This window comes from Abrus precatorius, unplaced genomic scaffold, assembly GCF_003935025.1.
Source record: "Abrus precatorius isolate BTA unplaced genomic scaffold, Abrus_2018 Scaffold10, whole genome shotgun sequence".
Classification (NCBI taxonomy): domain Eukaryota; kingdom Viridiplantae; phylum Streptophyta; class Magnoliopsida; order Fabales; family Fabaceae; genus Abrus; species Abrus precatorius.
Window position 1 is genome coordinate 30,449,970 of NW_020874292.1, and position 16,845 is coordinate 30,466,814.

A 16,845-nucleotide genomic window follows, 5' to 3' on the forward strand; every position below is an offset into this window, starting at 1 on the left:
CTTTTATAGGTTGACTTGGGCTCATTATTTCACAAATAAATACTCGTGTGTTGATAACTTGATATAGCTCAGGTGTCTTATTTTTTAGGAATCAGTCAGTGTTTTTCACGAGTTACGCAGCGCTTCCAAAGATGCATTTTTATCGAAATTTGTATTAAAAACTAAAGTAAAAGCGATTATATCGCCACCGGTAAAGTATCATCGTCACGTACATAGTTTACTTGTAATGGAATTCTTTAAATAGTGAGAGCTATGCATTTGCAGTTTATTAAAAACAAGGGATTAGAATAAGACAATGATTTTGTACTAATTAAATCAATCACATCATAATTTTACAAATAGCTGGTGGATCTTGCTGTGTAACTAAGGATAAGTTCGAGAAAAGATGATAAGTTAGTTAAAAGTTTTAAAGTTAATTAAAAATAAAAGTTGATACATAAATTGATATGATTAAAAGTATGTAATGATTTTAATTGTCAAGTTAGTTGATAATGTTATTTTATAGACACAGTGCATTAAATTTATTTTTCTAAATAATAGCAAAGAAAAATATTTTTAAAATTTTAATAAAAATTAAATTATTCTACTAAATGAAAAAAAATTAATATGTCAACTAAATTTTTTTTAAAATTGAACATAAAAATTTAATTAAGATATATTTATAAGCACTAAATTTATTTAGCAACCAATATTTAAAAATAACTATCACAAAATATTACGAAAAAATATAAACTAGTTAAATATATTGAGGAAAAATATATTTTTCTTTATTCAATTAAAAATATAAATCATATAAGGAAAGAGTATGAGAAAACCTAATTTTATTTTGACCATTCCTAGATAGAAAATATTACATTTAAGATTTATTTTAAATGTCAATCTATATTTATATTATTTACATAAAAGAATTTATCTGACTTTGAATATATCCTTTAATAATTATTTTGACATTAGAAAACAAGAAAATTATTAATATCAATTTTATTATTTTTATATACTTGAAATTAATCTTAAGAACTAAGACCAATAAAATCGAAAATATACATAATCATTTAAAATTTACTTTAATTCATAAAAGTATATTTATTAAATTATTTTTTCCACCTCTAAACCTTTTGAATTATACCATGAAAAAGCTTTACCTCAACTTTTCGAAAGACAAATTCTTATTCATTGTAGACAACAGGAGAGGATGAATGGGAAAATACAGCTGCTAATCTAAATTTATCCTACTCAAATCATCAACCCATGAGCCACTAAATGTCTGCAATTTTGGGTCCGAGTTCAGGCTCGCATTCAAAACTGCTTCTTTAATTCAAATCAACATGATAAATATCAATCTTTGAATCATATAAAAGGAGTGTATATAGGTTTGTATAATATAATAGAGATAATTAGTAAGATTGAACTAGGAAACTCAGCCCTTTAAAAAATTTATGAGCATACTTTATTCACCACAAATTAATAAAGTCAAAATAACTATGAACATTAGAGAATATGAGTAACAAGTGCGAGAGCGGAGCATACAACAATGAATGAGAAATTCACCAGAAATTAAGAGGAGAAACGATAAAGAAGAAATTGTAAAAATAAAAAATAAAAAGGGGGAAATAATTTGATAGATATTACATAGCGTAAATTCGTAGGCGGGAAAGTGTCGGTAATGTGGATGATTAGCACATGAGAAAATTGTACGTTGGGGGGTATGAGATGGACCAATTGATGTTGATATTCTAACGTCTCAAACTATAACATCCAATCGTAACATACCTCTCACTCCCTCTTCTTCGCCCTTTGAATTTTAAAAAATGAAACACAAGAATAATTATTTTATTTAATTCTATTTTGTCCCCTTTAGAATACAATATTCCCCGAAGAAATTTAAAATTATACTCACTAGCCATTACAAAACATCCACGTAAACCCCTTCACATAAAAGTGTTTGAGACTCAGATATTTGACATAAAGGATCCAAAAATTAAATGGTCATTATTAATATTATTATAATTATTCTTTTTGGTAGCTTATTTCTTAGCCTCTCCTCGTATAAATGAAATCTCTTGGTATGCGTAGTGGATGCATATTCTTATCTAACCTTCTCACTCAAACCCCTTCTTCTAGCTCATCGTCTCTTACCTTTCTTTTTTCCCTTTAACACTTTCTCTCTCGCTTTCTCTTCCTTGCATCTCTACCTTCCTCTTTCCACAAGGTATTTCTCAGCACCCTCCCTTTTATGTCTTCTTTTTGTATCATTTTTTTTTTTGTGTTTTCATTGTTTTTACAATTCGGGTATGCTTGTAAACCATTCACTTGTAGCTAGCGATTCCTTGCTTGATTGTGAGAGTTCTTATTCTTTGTTCTCTCTTTCTCTGTTCTTCTCTTTGCACTCGAATTAAAGGTTACATTTCTATATTTCATTGATTAATAGCTTAACTTTGAATATATTATTAGTTTCTTATGATATGTTAGTGATGAATTCGTTTTGTTGAATAGGTAAACGGCGATGGCAGGGTGTAACGGGGAAGACTATTTCGCTGCCCCGGAAGCTGAGGTACACCACCAAACTCCAACCATTCACAAATTTTTATATTTTTTTAATATTCATTTTATTATTTTTATATATCGTCATGGTTTTTCTACCCTCAAATTCTTTTTCTTATAATATGACGACATTATTATATACGACCTATGAATATGAAAAACAGTTGCATTACGTGGTGCTGTCAATAATTTGTGATTAGTGGGTACTATCAATTAGGAAAACGAAGGCTTTCTTTGACAGCAACTTCTAACTAGTGCAAAGTGATAATTATGAATTTTTTTAAACCATGAAAAGGGTGAATAATGTTAATGTTGTGTGGTATGGCATTGCAAATTTGCGACTAGGACTAACACACGTCAAGCAAATGTACCAAAAATTAAAAGGGAATAAAATCGGACGGCAAATCTAGCTGTCAATTTCTGATTGAATGACGTAACTGCACGTGTCGATTTTCCTTTGTGTACATTGCCTTGTACCAATGTACTCGTTTTCCAATTTCCATCATGTTTGTACCATGTACTTTTGTTGCATTTATCATATGGTACCTAAGTTTTTTCTTTTCTTTTCTGCGATTATTATTGGATGTTTAATTGTGGGTAACAGTCATATCAAACAAATAAAATGTGGGCAATAGAATATTATAAGAATTCAATTCCCACCTATTTCATCTATTGTTTTGATTATTTCCAAGTGTCTCTAAGAAATGCTTAGTATTTACAACTTTGAAATTTAGTAAAGGTTGGATTTAAAATAAAAAGGAAATAAGATGGGAGATTTTAGCGTGGAGATATTTTAGGGGATCCAAAATTGTCGGCTATAGGTTTTGAGGGGACTGTACCTAAAAGTTAAAAATATGGGACGATACAGCTTATAAAACTCACCATGCAAAACAAAATAAGCCTCACTGGCTGTTGGGCTGTCAAGCAAATCATGTGAACTTCGTTTCTTCCCAAACATGAGGTTCTCATGGCCATCATCAATTCACTTTTTTTAATAATAATAAAAAAAGAATGTAATTAAGCTCTTCTCGAATATCCTTTCTCTCTCTCTAGTAAAGTGAAAAGAATTTCGTTCTGAATTACACCATTATTTAACTTCGATATTCTTTTGAATTTGATGATATCAAAGGGTAGATTAGGTTCTTATTAGGTTAAAGGTAGAATTAGTCAAATGCATTCTTTTATTAGAAACATTTCATGAAGTCGTTTAAGTATTGTATGGGTGGGTAATGACTAGTTTTATGTAAATTAGAAAACCAGAACTACCACGACCTAGTCCTAGTGGAAAAATATGTAAGTTGAACTTCCTGGATTATTTCCTTACATGTATTTATGATTCAGATTAATAGTCCAAATGCATAACATCTTAGGTAAAATCATTTTTCCACTAGACCAACTTTGATTATTCTATAATGAAAACCTTTTTCTTGCACTAACTAATATGTGATATCATGATTTTTCTTATTGAAGACAATTTCATTTGGTGGTTGGTGAGACATGGCCCTAAAATTCAAAGTGTAACATCTATTGTATTTTTAATATATATTTTGTAGTCACTAGTGAATTTTATATAATCTAACATTCTCTTTTATTTCTTTTGGTTGGATTTAACACTTTAATATCAGCCATCTGCTGGAAAGAAGTATGGTGGGCTTGTCCCAAAGAAGAAGCCTTTGATCTCCAAAGTAAGCCCATACAAGAAAAACCATATTTTTTCAGACAATGCGCAACACATCCATATGTTACTTTCAGATTGACAAGTTCCAATAGAATCTAATTTAATTTAGTTTACGTTTTTTTGGGGTTAAAAGGATAATGAAAGGGCATTCTTTGATTCGGCTGACTGGGCATTATGCAAGGTATCTTACAAATTCATATGTTTAAAACAAACTTGACTTCTGATATTAATCATTCCTAAACCATCAAAATAAATTAAACAGTGAAATGTATGCCAAAATCTGATTATTAATTTTTTCATAATTATAATTTGTTGGTGTCTAATCTAAACAGCAAGGTGCTGGAGTGAATCAACAATCTACAGCAGCCGTGGAGACCCTGCGACCAAAGCTACAGGTACACATTTTGTATCTGGATTTAGTGCCCCTAGAAACCAGTCAAACGCAGAATATTAACACTTTGTGATTTGTACAAATTATATATAGTTTAAAAATACAAAGTATTAACTAGTATCATTACTCTGTGCTACATCAATTAATTGCACCCTTTCCAGATCCAGATCCACATATTTTGGTGTTTTGTACTAATAACTTTTAGTTTATGTTCGATTTTATTTTCTTTAAACATGTAACCATTTTCCCTCTATATTTTTTAAAACAGAGAACCCCACATCAACAGCTTCCACCAAGACGACCTGCGTGCACATCTGGTTGAAATGATTTCGTGAGTTAATAGTATGTACTCTTATTTTAATAGTATATGCAGTGTTGAATTATAACTCTATGCATGTGTTCAATAATTTTACATTTGTTGTCATGCAGAGAGAGTAGCATTAAGAAGCGGAACCAGGATTTGCTCGCTCAATTGTACTCTTACAAATCTCATAATGTTCCTGATCTTATGTATATTACAATTCGCTTGATGCTTTTTTCTATTAGCAATTCAATAAAAACTATGTTTCACTTTCCTTTTGTTTCTTCCATTAAGAGGGAATGGAGAATGCGGCTCATAACATGGTCAAATTATTGTATGGCCGTGGGATTTGGTGTTGATGGTTTCGGTCACTCATAAAATGACAGTTTTTTTTTTTTTCATTTTTAATTTAAAAAATTGATCAAATATCATGATTAATTTGAATCATGAACACGTGGTGATTCTAAACCATACAATAATTCTTATCATGACATGACATTCCATTTCAATAAGACTAGAGAATGCATCAATTATTTGCATTTTAAGATTTTTATTATATTGGGAGATCATGTATAGTTTCTTATGCGCCAATACTTGGTCGCGAAGTATTTGAACTTAATTTTTCTAATAAAGTTATTACTTTTAAAGAATATTTATTCCTATTCTAATTTATTTTTTATTTAAAATTTTATTATTAATGAATTTAATTAGAAAATATTTTAAATAAAATTTATTTTAAAAAGAGTGACAATAAACTTACCCTTACTTTTATTATGTGCTAATAATATATGTAACCAAATTTTAGTTTAAAAAGAGGATTTGATTACTGTATAATAACGATTAACAAAAGCATTTTTAATAATAAAATGTAAATTTATAACTGTCAATTATTTTTAAATTTGTTATAACATTTATCACAATCTTTATCGTTTTCTTTTGCAAATAATGACAATATTATTAAATGGAGTATAAGGTGTATTTCAATCCTTACAATTACAAGCAAACCCTCTACGAAGATATATAACACCTACGTTAGCTAGAAGCTAAGACAAACACTGAATTTAAATGAAATATTAGTATGAGTCAAACTCCAGATATTTGAATGTTAGAAGGGTCACCAAGTGTATCAAATCTTTTCTCTTCTCTCCAAGCCAGGATGATGCTCATTGTTATCAATAGAAAGCAAAAACAACAAAATATCCAACCCAAGCATAAAAAAAGGAGCAAATCCCGTAAGATTGATAGATGGGAAAAAGTGCTTACAATGCCTCTTGATGATTACCACATAATCTCTAACAAATCTGATACGATCCTTAATCAAGTTGATCCTTGTAGGCAAACTATCAATCAAAAGCTGCCATGAAAAGACTAGCACCTTATTTGGAGCAAAATACTTACAAAAGTTCTTGAAAGTCTCATCAAGGGGATTAATAAAAGCATGACCACTATCTTGACTTCGTGGAGAAAATAAGTCGATCTCACAAAAGAAAGCTTGTGAGTTGCTGATTTCCATATCCATTCATTAGAATTTTCTTTGCAAACAGAGACTGAAGCCAGAAGTTTATTAAATCAGCGAGTAACTCATCCTCTCACACAGAGAGTCGCCTTCTCTATATCTATTTCCAAATCTGACCATCATGACACTAATGTCTAATCCCCTTGTATGGGCTACACAAGCATGGTTATCTTCCCATGAATAACTCTTTCAACCTTCATTGACCCACATGCAAGCCTCATGCCAATTAAAGTTCCCCTCTTTCTTGACCCCTTATTTTCTTAGCTATTCCTTCTTGAAACTATTTTGGTTTTATATTTCCACTCCTTCCATCATATAGAGGAAACTTTAGGATTCCACCAATTATTGTTCAACTCTTCCCATCTGCATTTAAATATACTACACCAAAAAACTTTCTTTTTCAACAAGAAATTGCTACAATTCTGAATTTGTTTACCCATAAGTCTAAAATTAAATCATTCTAGCTTCTTCTTCTTCTTTTTTCCGAGACTGTCACTTGCCTTTGGTTGGTGGCTTTATCCCAGCTAATATAAGCAATCTTTCTTGTCCTCATAACTTCCCCATAGAAATTATAATAATTTGAATAACCATGAGTGTATTTAAGATTTTCTTGGAATTTTAAACAAATATAGAAAATACAATGGCAGATTTATCAACACAATTCAAAAGTGCAATTGGACGTCCAGGAAACAAATATTTACCTTTCTATGCAACTAACCTTTTTCTCATAGAATAGTATTTGCCCAAGTATTTAGCCTTCTAGGATTAGCTCCAACTGACGAACCTAATTAATTAATAGAATATCCCCAATTTTACAAATTAAGAAATTTGAGGCCATTAAAAGGAATATCTTATCAAGTTCATTCCAATAAAATTACTTTCATGAAAATTAACCATTAGGCTTGAAGCGAGTTCAAAATTACTTAAAACTGCTTTTAGAATTTAAAATTTTTCATTTACATTCGTCAATTGATATGATATTATTCACGTATTATAAATAAAAATGGATAACTTTAAATTTATTAATTTTTTTAATATCAGAATTTCTTCCAAACATGGGCAGAGGGAAGGGATGACTAATTGGTGTCATGATCATCCCCATATTACCTATATTTTTATCCAGACTTTGTAATAATCAGAGGTGGCAATTGTACGGTAAAAACATGTTAAAAAAAATCTCTTAAAAATAAAAAATATTTTTCAAAAATCAAAGGAGTCATCAAAATTTATGTAAGAAAACCTTGAATTTTTTTTAAATAATACTATTTTTGAAATAAAAAATAAGTTTAGGAGTTGTTTAAGTGTTGAGAAGGTGTCTATGTAAATAACAATTAGTTTAAATTAATTATGTAAATTTATTTTAATTTGAAAATATTTATTTAACCCCTAAATAATAATTATTGCTATTTTATTTTTAAAGAAAAAAATTTATTTGTTGAAATATTAACTGATATCTTAGTAAAGTGAAAATTATTTTAAAAATAGTTTTGATTTCTCACTCCTAGTATCTACAAGTGTAATAGGGAACTTAAAGCAAACTAATTCTATCATAAAAATTTTGAAGTTGGTTTATTAAAATTAAATTTAATAAAAAAATTTTATTTTGAGATTAAAATTATTTTTATAAAATTATAATGTTTAAGATATAAGATAACATGTTTATACATGTATCTTACGAGAAACAAATAATACGGAAAGTGAAGAAAGATTATATAATCATATTGTAAATTGTTAAAAAAATATATTAGTTAAATAAAATATTTAAATTTATATTTAAATTATGATTCACGTTGAAAAAAAAGTTAAGATAGCATAAATTATACATAATTTTCTTATGATTTATTAGACAATTGAAGATAATGTAAACTATATATCGATATTGTAAAAATTTGTATAATAAATTGAAGAAATATTTAGTTATTTAATTTATTAAAAGTAAAAATATGACTTAAGAAAAAATTAAAATATAAAATTAATTCTATTTAATGAAAAAAATATATATTTAGATTGATTAAATAAGATAATTATTTAATAAAAAAATTAAAAATAATTTTATATTGTATATGACTTAAAGTAAAACTGCTTTTAGAATTTAAAATTTTTCATTTACATTCACTAATTGATATGGTATCATTAGCGTATTATAAATGAAAATGGGTAACTTTAAATTTCAAATCTTTCTAATATCAAAATTCCTTCCAAACATGAGTAGTGGGAAGGGATGACGAATTGGTGCCATAATCATGCCCATATTATTATATTTTTATGCTATTGTATAAAAAGGAATTTAACACTCATTCCCTACAATAATTTTATATTATATAGGTAAATTTATTGACAGATTTTAAATAATTACAGACAAATTTTAATATTACAAATGAATTTGTAAATGGATAAAAATTTTTTTTGTAATTTTGACGTCAGTAATTTATATAGACAAATTTTTTAATTCATTTATAATTTATAGACAGAAAAATTCATTTGTAAACTTGTCTATAAATTTATTTTTTTATCTATAATTAAATATATTATTATTATAGACAAATTTTAACGTCTATAAAATTATAAATATAATTTTTTGTCTATAATAAATTAATTTATAATTATTTTATTTATAGTTCTTATATTACTCCATCAATCACATCTTTTTCTTCCACTTCCTTTCTCAAACATTTTATTTTCTTCACACTCCAATACTTTTTTTCTTTTTGCTCCAACCTCATTATTCCTCCATAATTCTACCTTTCTTTAATTTGATAACAAGACATTCACAATTGGCACTTTCTCTCGTGTGATCCATTTGTAATAAATAATTTATAATAAATAAGTCTATATGGTACACCAAAAATTAAAAAATAAAACTAATTAAAAGTCAAAGTATAATACCAAAAATACAATAGCACAATTTGTTTGCAAATTGGAGCAATGTGCAAGGAAACAAAAATGCTATAGAGATATCCAGAGAGAGGAAAATAAAGAAATGAGGAAGAAGAAGGAGGAGATGTACTTTTATTTTATTTTGCATATTACAGACAAATTTTTTTGTCTGTAAATGTATTGATTAAACGTAGCGTTTTATTATTTGACTTATAGATAAATTTTTCGTCTATAACTTAATTCATAGAATATTGTGTTTTATTTATGCAGTTACAGACAGATTTAATTTGCGTCTAATATTTCTTGCCTTAATTTCAAATTATAGATAAAAAAATCAGTTTGTAAATTTGTCTGTTATAGGAAAAAAAATCAGTCTATAAAATTTGTCTATAAAATTACAGACAATTTTTTTTATCTGTTAATCTGTCTGTAATACAAAAAAAAAATTAATTTGTAAAATTCATCTCTAAAATTATAGACTAATTTTTTTGTCTATAATATTAGAAGCGATTTCTTTTATCTATGCAAATCTGTCTGTGATATAAAAAGAAAAAAAAAACTACCTATATTTATAGGATTTTATAGACATATTTTTTTTCTTTAAATACAAATAGATTTTTCTAAATATTTAAAAAATTTATTTTTTAATTTTTCATTTATAAATCCATTTGTATTATAGATAAAAAAAATTATCTGTAATTCACATATTTTTAGTAATGTATTTATATCCAACATAAATTAGAAACTTGTGGATATATATATATATATAGGGTTTATCTAGTAAAAGATATAAACCGTGACTATATAATTATACGTAGTCGTAGCTTCCTTAAAACATATTTCTGGCTCTACCCCTGCTTGTCAACAAACCAATCAACCCTTTGACCACATTAGGAAATAAAAAAGTGAGCTAAAGTTTTGTATAATTCCTTATGGATCTGAGACATATAGAAAGAGTACAATTAAAAAAGTGATACAAATAAAGAATAGATTGATGCACACAATAATCCAATTCCTCCATTTTTCTCAATAATCCACGCCTTCATTCACCATTAGAACACCATTAAGAATATGTCTTTTAGACAGATTTGCAAATTGGCAACTTAAACAAAAGGACTTGGAACAAATTTAATCTTCAAAGAGACAATTCAAATATAATTTTATGTATACTACTAATGATGTAAAATAGGCGCGAAGGATTTTGAGAATATCTTCTAAAGATGATTCTTGCCTCGATTTTAATCTCACAAACTCATCTACTCTACCTATCTTTTGAAAGCAAGACTGAAATGCAAAGAAGTGAGACAAGTATTGGAAAAATGTTGCGTTTTGCCTGGCCTTTTTTTAGTCATCTTGCCACAATAATTAAAGAAGTGATTAACTTTTATTGGCATAAATTTTTTCACCTCAATGTTTTTTTTTTCCCTGCTCTTGTTTAAGTTTGAATTTGGAACTCTTAAACAATTAAAAAAAATAAAATTTTCATAAATAAAACTGCTTCTAAAATAATTTGTTTGATAAATAAACTTGATGATTGAGCCATCAACCAATTAATTTGGACTCAAAACCTTTTCTAGGTTTCAAATATGGTTTCCCTCTTCTAAGTTTTATCATTAATATTCTTAGGTTGATACAAAGCCAGAAGGATTATACTTAAAATCTAAGACAAATTAAGATTAAAATAAGCACAACCGCATGTGGCAACCCAATAACAATAATCAAAAGTTATTGTCCATTATTAATTAGACATGTGAGATGCAAAGTAAGCATGCAATTGGGACTAAATTTTAAAATCTTATAAAGATTTAATACAAATTTTAAAATTAATTAAAAACTTAATCACACTTCAAGGACAAACCTTTTTATTCCTTACATTGTTGTGTGTTATAGACATGCATTGTCACATGGGAAACTTTGAAAAACTACTCTGTAAAGTTAATGCACGACATTAATTTCATTCGTTAAAACTTACTGAATCATTGTTAAAAAACATTTCAAAATTATGAAACCGAACACAAAACTTGTGATTAAGAAATAAGCAAATGCTTTTGTTTTTCCACAGCAACAATTGTAAGGAAAGTATTACAACGCAAGTGAAACAATTTTAGGTTTGATTATGGGACTAATAACAAAGAGAAGTTGGTGGCTTGCATTTCAACCACTTCCCTGTCCTTATTTTATAGTCTTGTCTTTCATAAATATTAATCGTGACTGGCATCAAACCCTTTGACTACTTTCCCTTTCTAATGAAATTAATCCACCCAACATTTACACCCATTATTGTGTGCCACATGCAAAAACTCATTCATTTCACTTAATTATTTCAAAACCGTTTAACCTGTTGGGGGTTAAGCTTCATTAGAAATAAACATGTCATAGACTTATTTGCAAGGAACAGGAACATTCATACGCACGCTCACTTTATTAAGTTGATCAAGTAACCAAATGGTAGTGGTTGGTAATGTATTGGAATTAGCAAGGAATTTAGCAACTAACTAACTATATGTCTAGTAAGTGTAGTGCAAACAAGGGTAACGTTGCCTTGTTTCTATATAATGTGCACCAATTCAAAACTTTTTTAATATGAAATTCAGATCATATCCTTAAGCATCGATAATGGCATTCAGTGTCAGTGTTAGACGTTGGATTTTAACCTTTGCTCTCCTTTATGTGTGTCTATTTGGGAAAAACTTTGGTATGTTATTAACAAGATTAAACAGGTTCATTTTTTTGTGGTGTAAATTACTTTGTATTTGTTAAGCCTATTTAAGCCATACTTTGATAGGAAATGCTGATGATGATGGGTCCGAGGCCCAAAATGGTGGTGGGTTTGGTGGTGCTGGGGCTGGGTTCGGTGGCGCTGGTGGTGGGTTCGGTGGTGCTGGGGGTGGAGTTGGCGGTGGTGCTAGGGGTGGTGGTGGGGCTGGAGCCGGTGGCGGTGGCGCTGGTGGCTTTGGAGCCGGTGGTGGTGGTGGTGGGGTTGGTGACCCTTCTCAAATTATCTCCAAAGCTTTGCTCTGTTTCAATGATAAATACGTGAGTACCCTTCAAATTGAAATTTCTATTTACCTTTCTAGGAGGCTTGAAGTGCATGTAAGCAAAAAGAGTAATTTGAAGAAGAATTTGATTTTTTTGAGGGTTTTTTTCCCTCAAAATTTTAAATCTCAATTTGTATACCCATTTAATACTTTTTTCTACCTTCGTTTCATTTTTTTCTCCTCATTACATGTATCAAATTTTTTCTTTATTTCCTCCCAAGTCACTAAGGATGTATTTTTTAATTCATTGTCTATGGGTACGATAAATTTAAACATATGATAAAATATTTTTTTTTAAATTTTGCCTTACACTGGTATAAGTCTAAAAACTTTTATGTCAAATATAAACTTTTTATTTAACTTGTATCTAATAAGTTATAATTTATTATTTCACTTGCCGGTAGATGTAAGTTAAATGAAAGGTTTAGATTGAGTATAAGAGTTTTTAGACTTATATTAGTGTAAGAAGATTTTTTCCATATATACATATATAATTTTGTTAAAAAAATTGTTAACATTAATCTTAAGAGCTAAATATAAATAATTAATAATAGTAAAATTTTAGTAAAAAAATATTTATTGTACTTTTATAACTTTAATATAAGAATGTGTAATTTAAAAAAAAAGTTAGATGTTTAAACTTAGTAAACAAAACTATTTTGTTAAATCCTCCAAAATTTAAGTAATAAAGGATAAATTATATTTACAGATGAAACCTTCATTAATAAACCTAAAACTGGATCTAAATTAAGAAATTTAATAATTTTATTTTAAATTAAATTTGAGAAAAGGTTTAGTGGTATATAAAAGTTAGAAAAGTATGAAGTAATAAAGAATAAAGTATAATTTACCCTTAAAACTTACAAAAGAGTACTACTAGAATTTTTGAAGTCTGAGTACTTCATTTTGTGAGTTTTACATTTATTTGGTATGAGTATAGAGTGTGGTATACATGAATATATATCAATTATGAAGTATGCATTATTATTATTACTATTATTAGGGGGTACTTGACTACTTGGGTACTCTACTCGAGTATCTTTTTACGTTTTTTCTAATAATTTTTTTTTTCATTTTTGTTTTTTCTACTCAATGAGACTCATTCATATTTTAACAATTCATGGTAGTGACATTGAGTTTGGGAGAGGTCCCAAATAATGAAGACAACACAGCGATGTAAATTTGTTAATTTCTATTCATAGTAGGCATTATATATTTTACTCATGCTATATTATGATATGTTCAGAAATTTATGTGTTCTTTTTTTATGTTTATAAAATTTTGTTATGTACATATATGATCACTTGTATCTGTACAACATAATTATAATATTTCACTAAGTGTTTATTGATTTGATGGGGTCTCAGATTTATCAGAGTTGTGAAGAATCGTGTAGATTGAACGCTAATGGAAACTTGAATGTGCCTTTAGAGAAAACTAATGAATTCTGTGAAGGACCATGTCTGTCAGAGACAAACTTGGTCCTTAGCTGCTTGGATAACATTTTCAGCAACTTCTTATTTTACAACCGAGCAACGATACAGGACATCAAAGAAACAATTGAAGCTGCATGTGGTTATGGCCCTGAGAGAGGTAACATGCTTTAAATTTAATTGGTTTAATTATACTTTAGTCCTTAGTTAAATTTAAATTTTAGTCTTTTATTTTATTTAGTTTTGATTCCTATATAGTCTTTTTTTTCTAAATGTCTCCTATTATCACTTAATAATGATATGTCTCCTGTTATGTTAGTGACCTTAATTTAATGTGACATGCATGTTGCATCCTTAGGAAATGGCGAATAAGGACTATTATCAAATATTTTAAAATAGATAAAGACTAAAACTAGTAAAAAAAATTATTGCAGGATTAAAAATATATTCTACGCAATTTAATTCACATAATAATTGATAAATGGGAATTGCATTTGCAGGAGACTTCAACGTAGCTGAGCACATTCAGACTGAAGAAAGCAAAGCTCCAAAGGCCACTAGCTATGTTCTAATGGGACTTCCTTTTATCATAATGTCTTTGATTTTTATATAATATTATATGAGAAGAATTATTTGTGCTTGTCACTTTAATGTGTTCTTAATCACTGATATACTAGTGTTTTTTGTTTTTTGTCATACTAATGCTTATACAAGAGAGATTATTTGAAAATGTGGACTTTGTAGTATCTGTTGATCACTAATAATTTATAAACTTTAGTGTGTAAGACCCATCGTCATAACAAGCGAACAACTATGCATATTTTAGTTTAATTACAGGTTTATTTACATTTGCAAACGGCCCTATATTTTGATACCTTGGTTCCAATGACTCTAATTAGTGTGTATCTGTGCAAGTGTGTTTGTAGTTTTTAAAATGTTATAATTTTAAATTAAAATAAGGTCAAAATCGCGTAGTAACAAGTATAAGAAACTAAAATTGTAGACAAAGTTCTAAATCTTCTATTTATTTTTAGACAAACGGTCTTTTAGTCTAACGACACTGAGCCCTCTTAAATAAATATATTAAGAGTATAGTTATTTGGTACGACTAATATGCATATAAATTTTGATGAATTTTTAAAAAATAAAGACATGAAGGTAAGAGAGAGAAAACATAACATGAAAATAACTTTTACAATATAAGTAACGTGGAATTAGATTTCATGCAGCGAAATATTGTTTATAATTTAATCCCTTCAAATCTTGATTGCCATACTTAGCATAACTTTCTCTAAAGAGCAAGTGAATTGAGAAAAATAAATTATTAATACTGTAATAAAAGGTTTCAATTTTTGCTTTTCGACTTTTAAGGTAAATTTAGTGAATATAAATAAATAAAAAAAGTTATCCTGAAAATAAAACAATGGATTCAAACAAAATTTACGCTTAATTTAGATGAAATTCTAAATAAATCTTTATAAAAAGAAAAAAATAATATTATAAAAATATAAAGAAAAACTATTACAGTCCCTAAAACCACACAATGTCAACTATGTTAAATATTAATTTATTTTAGACACAACTAATATAGTGTGACATTTGTAACATTTCACAATTAATGTATAATTGAATTTTGGGATTCAACCTAAAATCGAAGAGCTGAAAATTTATTAACGTGTTCTCTGAATGCAAGCGTGTTTTGTCACTTTGTGCTCGCGAATTATAGAAACCGGATTCTGTTTTGGTCCAAAGAAACCATTTGCTCAATCAGAGTTTAAGCAAATGGATTGGGCTAACACCAGAATATGAGTTTGAGAAGAAGCCAGAAAAGTACCCAACCAACGCAGTCCACAAAACAAAAAACCATACTTAAACTTATCGTTCTTGACAAAAAATGTGAACACGTCATCAGGGGCATTCCGAGAATCGAACTCGGGACCTCTCGCACCCAAAGCGAGAATCATACCACTAGACCAAATGCCCTCATTTATTAGTGTAATTCACTAAATTGAACTAAAATCGTACGCCAAGCCTTAGACAATCGAGAAGGGTCACTCATCTCTTATTATTATTATTTTTATTCACCTTATATTTTTAGCTTTAATTTATTTATGAAGTCTCAATATGTTGTATAGTTTATTTCCTTATACGTAAGCCCATAGACACATCTTGATTTTGGTTCTTCTAAATTAGACTTGTGTAGCTTGGTGATATCCTTGTAAATTATCATGTCCTTTGGTGACAGTTGTAGCATTATTAAAATGTTTAATTTATTCCGCTTATAAATGATCTTTTGTTTATTACCAGAAAAGTGTTCTTGATAGAATATATATATATATATATATATATATATATATATATATATATATATATAAAATAATTTATATGATTTATAAAATAAAGAAAAAAAAAAGCAATGCTATGAAAATATTTTAAATAATATCATATGATTCATAAAATTAAAAAAGATGCAACACGAACCATGCAGGATTAAGAGAACCGTCCAATGTTACAAAGGACTATTCTCATAATGACGTGTATGACAAGGAAGATTAAGAATTCTAAAGTTTTTAATTGAAAACGATTAATTTACCCAGGTGGTTGGGCTAATAAAATAAAAAATTATTATCGTACAACTTATATTAAGTTCTTAAATTCAAATTCAAATTCTTTTTTCTTTTCAATGCGCATGTTGGTGGTCCTTGACTTCGTGGTCGTAGTCCCCTAAACATGACAAATTTTGCAGGTTATCTAAAAATGTAAACAGCCATCGAATTAGTTTTGAAAAGGTATCATTTTCCTTTGGAAACGCAACTACTATAATCCCATGTAACTTTTTTTTATCAACCTTTCCCGTATCAGGCTCTTATTATTATTATTATTATTAGGTGAACATGTAGATGATGATAGCAGTGTAATTAATTGACTTACATGCAAAGGAATTTGATGGTTTCGTGAACACCTGAGTAGCACCGTTGATCACCAGCTACAGAAAAGTTGAACCTTCATGATATATTCAATTGGATCTCTCAATAACTACCGAAGGGAGACAATCAAATTGTTCTCCCTG

General features: G+C 28.3%; 2 protein-coding genes and 1 non-coding gene across 4 annotated transcripts; 2 read left to right on the forward strand and 1 right to left on the reverse strand.

Annotated features, from left to right (window-relative positions):
• The first annotated feature begins 2,054 nt into the window (after window positions 1–2,054).
• On the forward strand, window positions 2,055–5,175 carry LOC113849945. 2 transcript variants are annotated; one of them, XM_027480213.1, is made up of 7 exons: window positions 2,055–2,209; window positions 2,494–2,551; window positions 4,167–4,226; window positions 4,353–4,400; window positions 4,552–4,614; window positions 4,879–4,956; window positions 5,040–5,175. In XM_027480213.1, the coding sequence occupies exons 2-6, from the start codon at window positions 2,504–2,506 to the stop codon at window positions 4,930–4,932; spliced, it is 273 nt and encodes a 90-aa protein (XP_027336014.1). In that variant the 5' UTR covers window positions 2,055–2,209; window positions 2,494–2,503; the 3' UTR covers window positions 4,933–4,956; window positions 5,040–5,175. The 2 variants fall into 2 exon arrangements, with proteins under 2 accessions (XP_027336014.1, XP_027336024.1); XM_027480223.1 differs by having other exon boundaries at window positions 4,879–4,941.
• A 6,513-nt stretch (window positions 5,176–11,688) lies between these two features.
• On the forward strand, window positions 11,689–14,483 carry LOC113852995 (keratin, type I cytoskeletal 9). Its single transcript, XM_027483425.1, has 4 exons — window positions 11,689–11,999; window positions 12,090–12,340; window positions 13,710–13,935; window positions 14,276–14,483. The coding sequence occupies exons 1-4, from the start codon at window positions 11,921–11,923 to the stop codon at window positions 14,386–14,388; spliced, it is 669 nt and encodes a 222-aa protein (XP_027339226.1). The 5' UTR covers window positions 11,689–11,920; the 3' UTR covers window positions 14,389–14,483.
• A 1,203-nt stretch (window positions 14,484–15,686) lies between these two features.
• Window positions 15,687–15,758, reverse strand: TRNAP-UGG. Its single transcript has one exon. It is a non-coding gene; the product is annotated as a tRNA-Pro (tRNA).
• Between the last annotated feature and the right edge of the window lie 1,087 nt (window positions 15,759–16,845).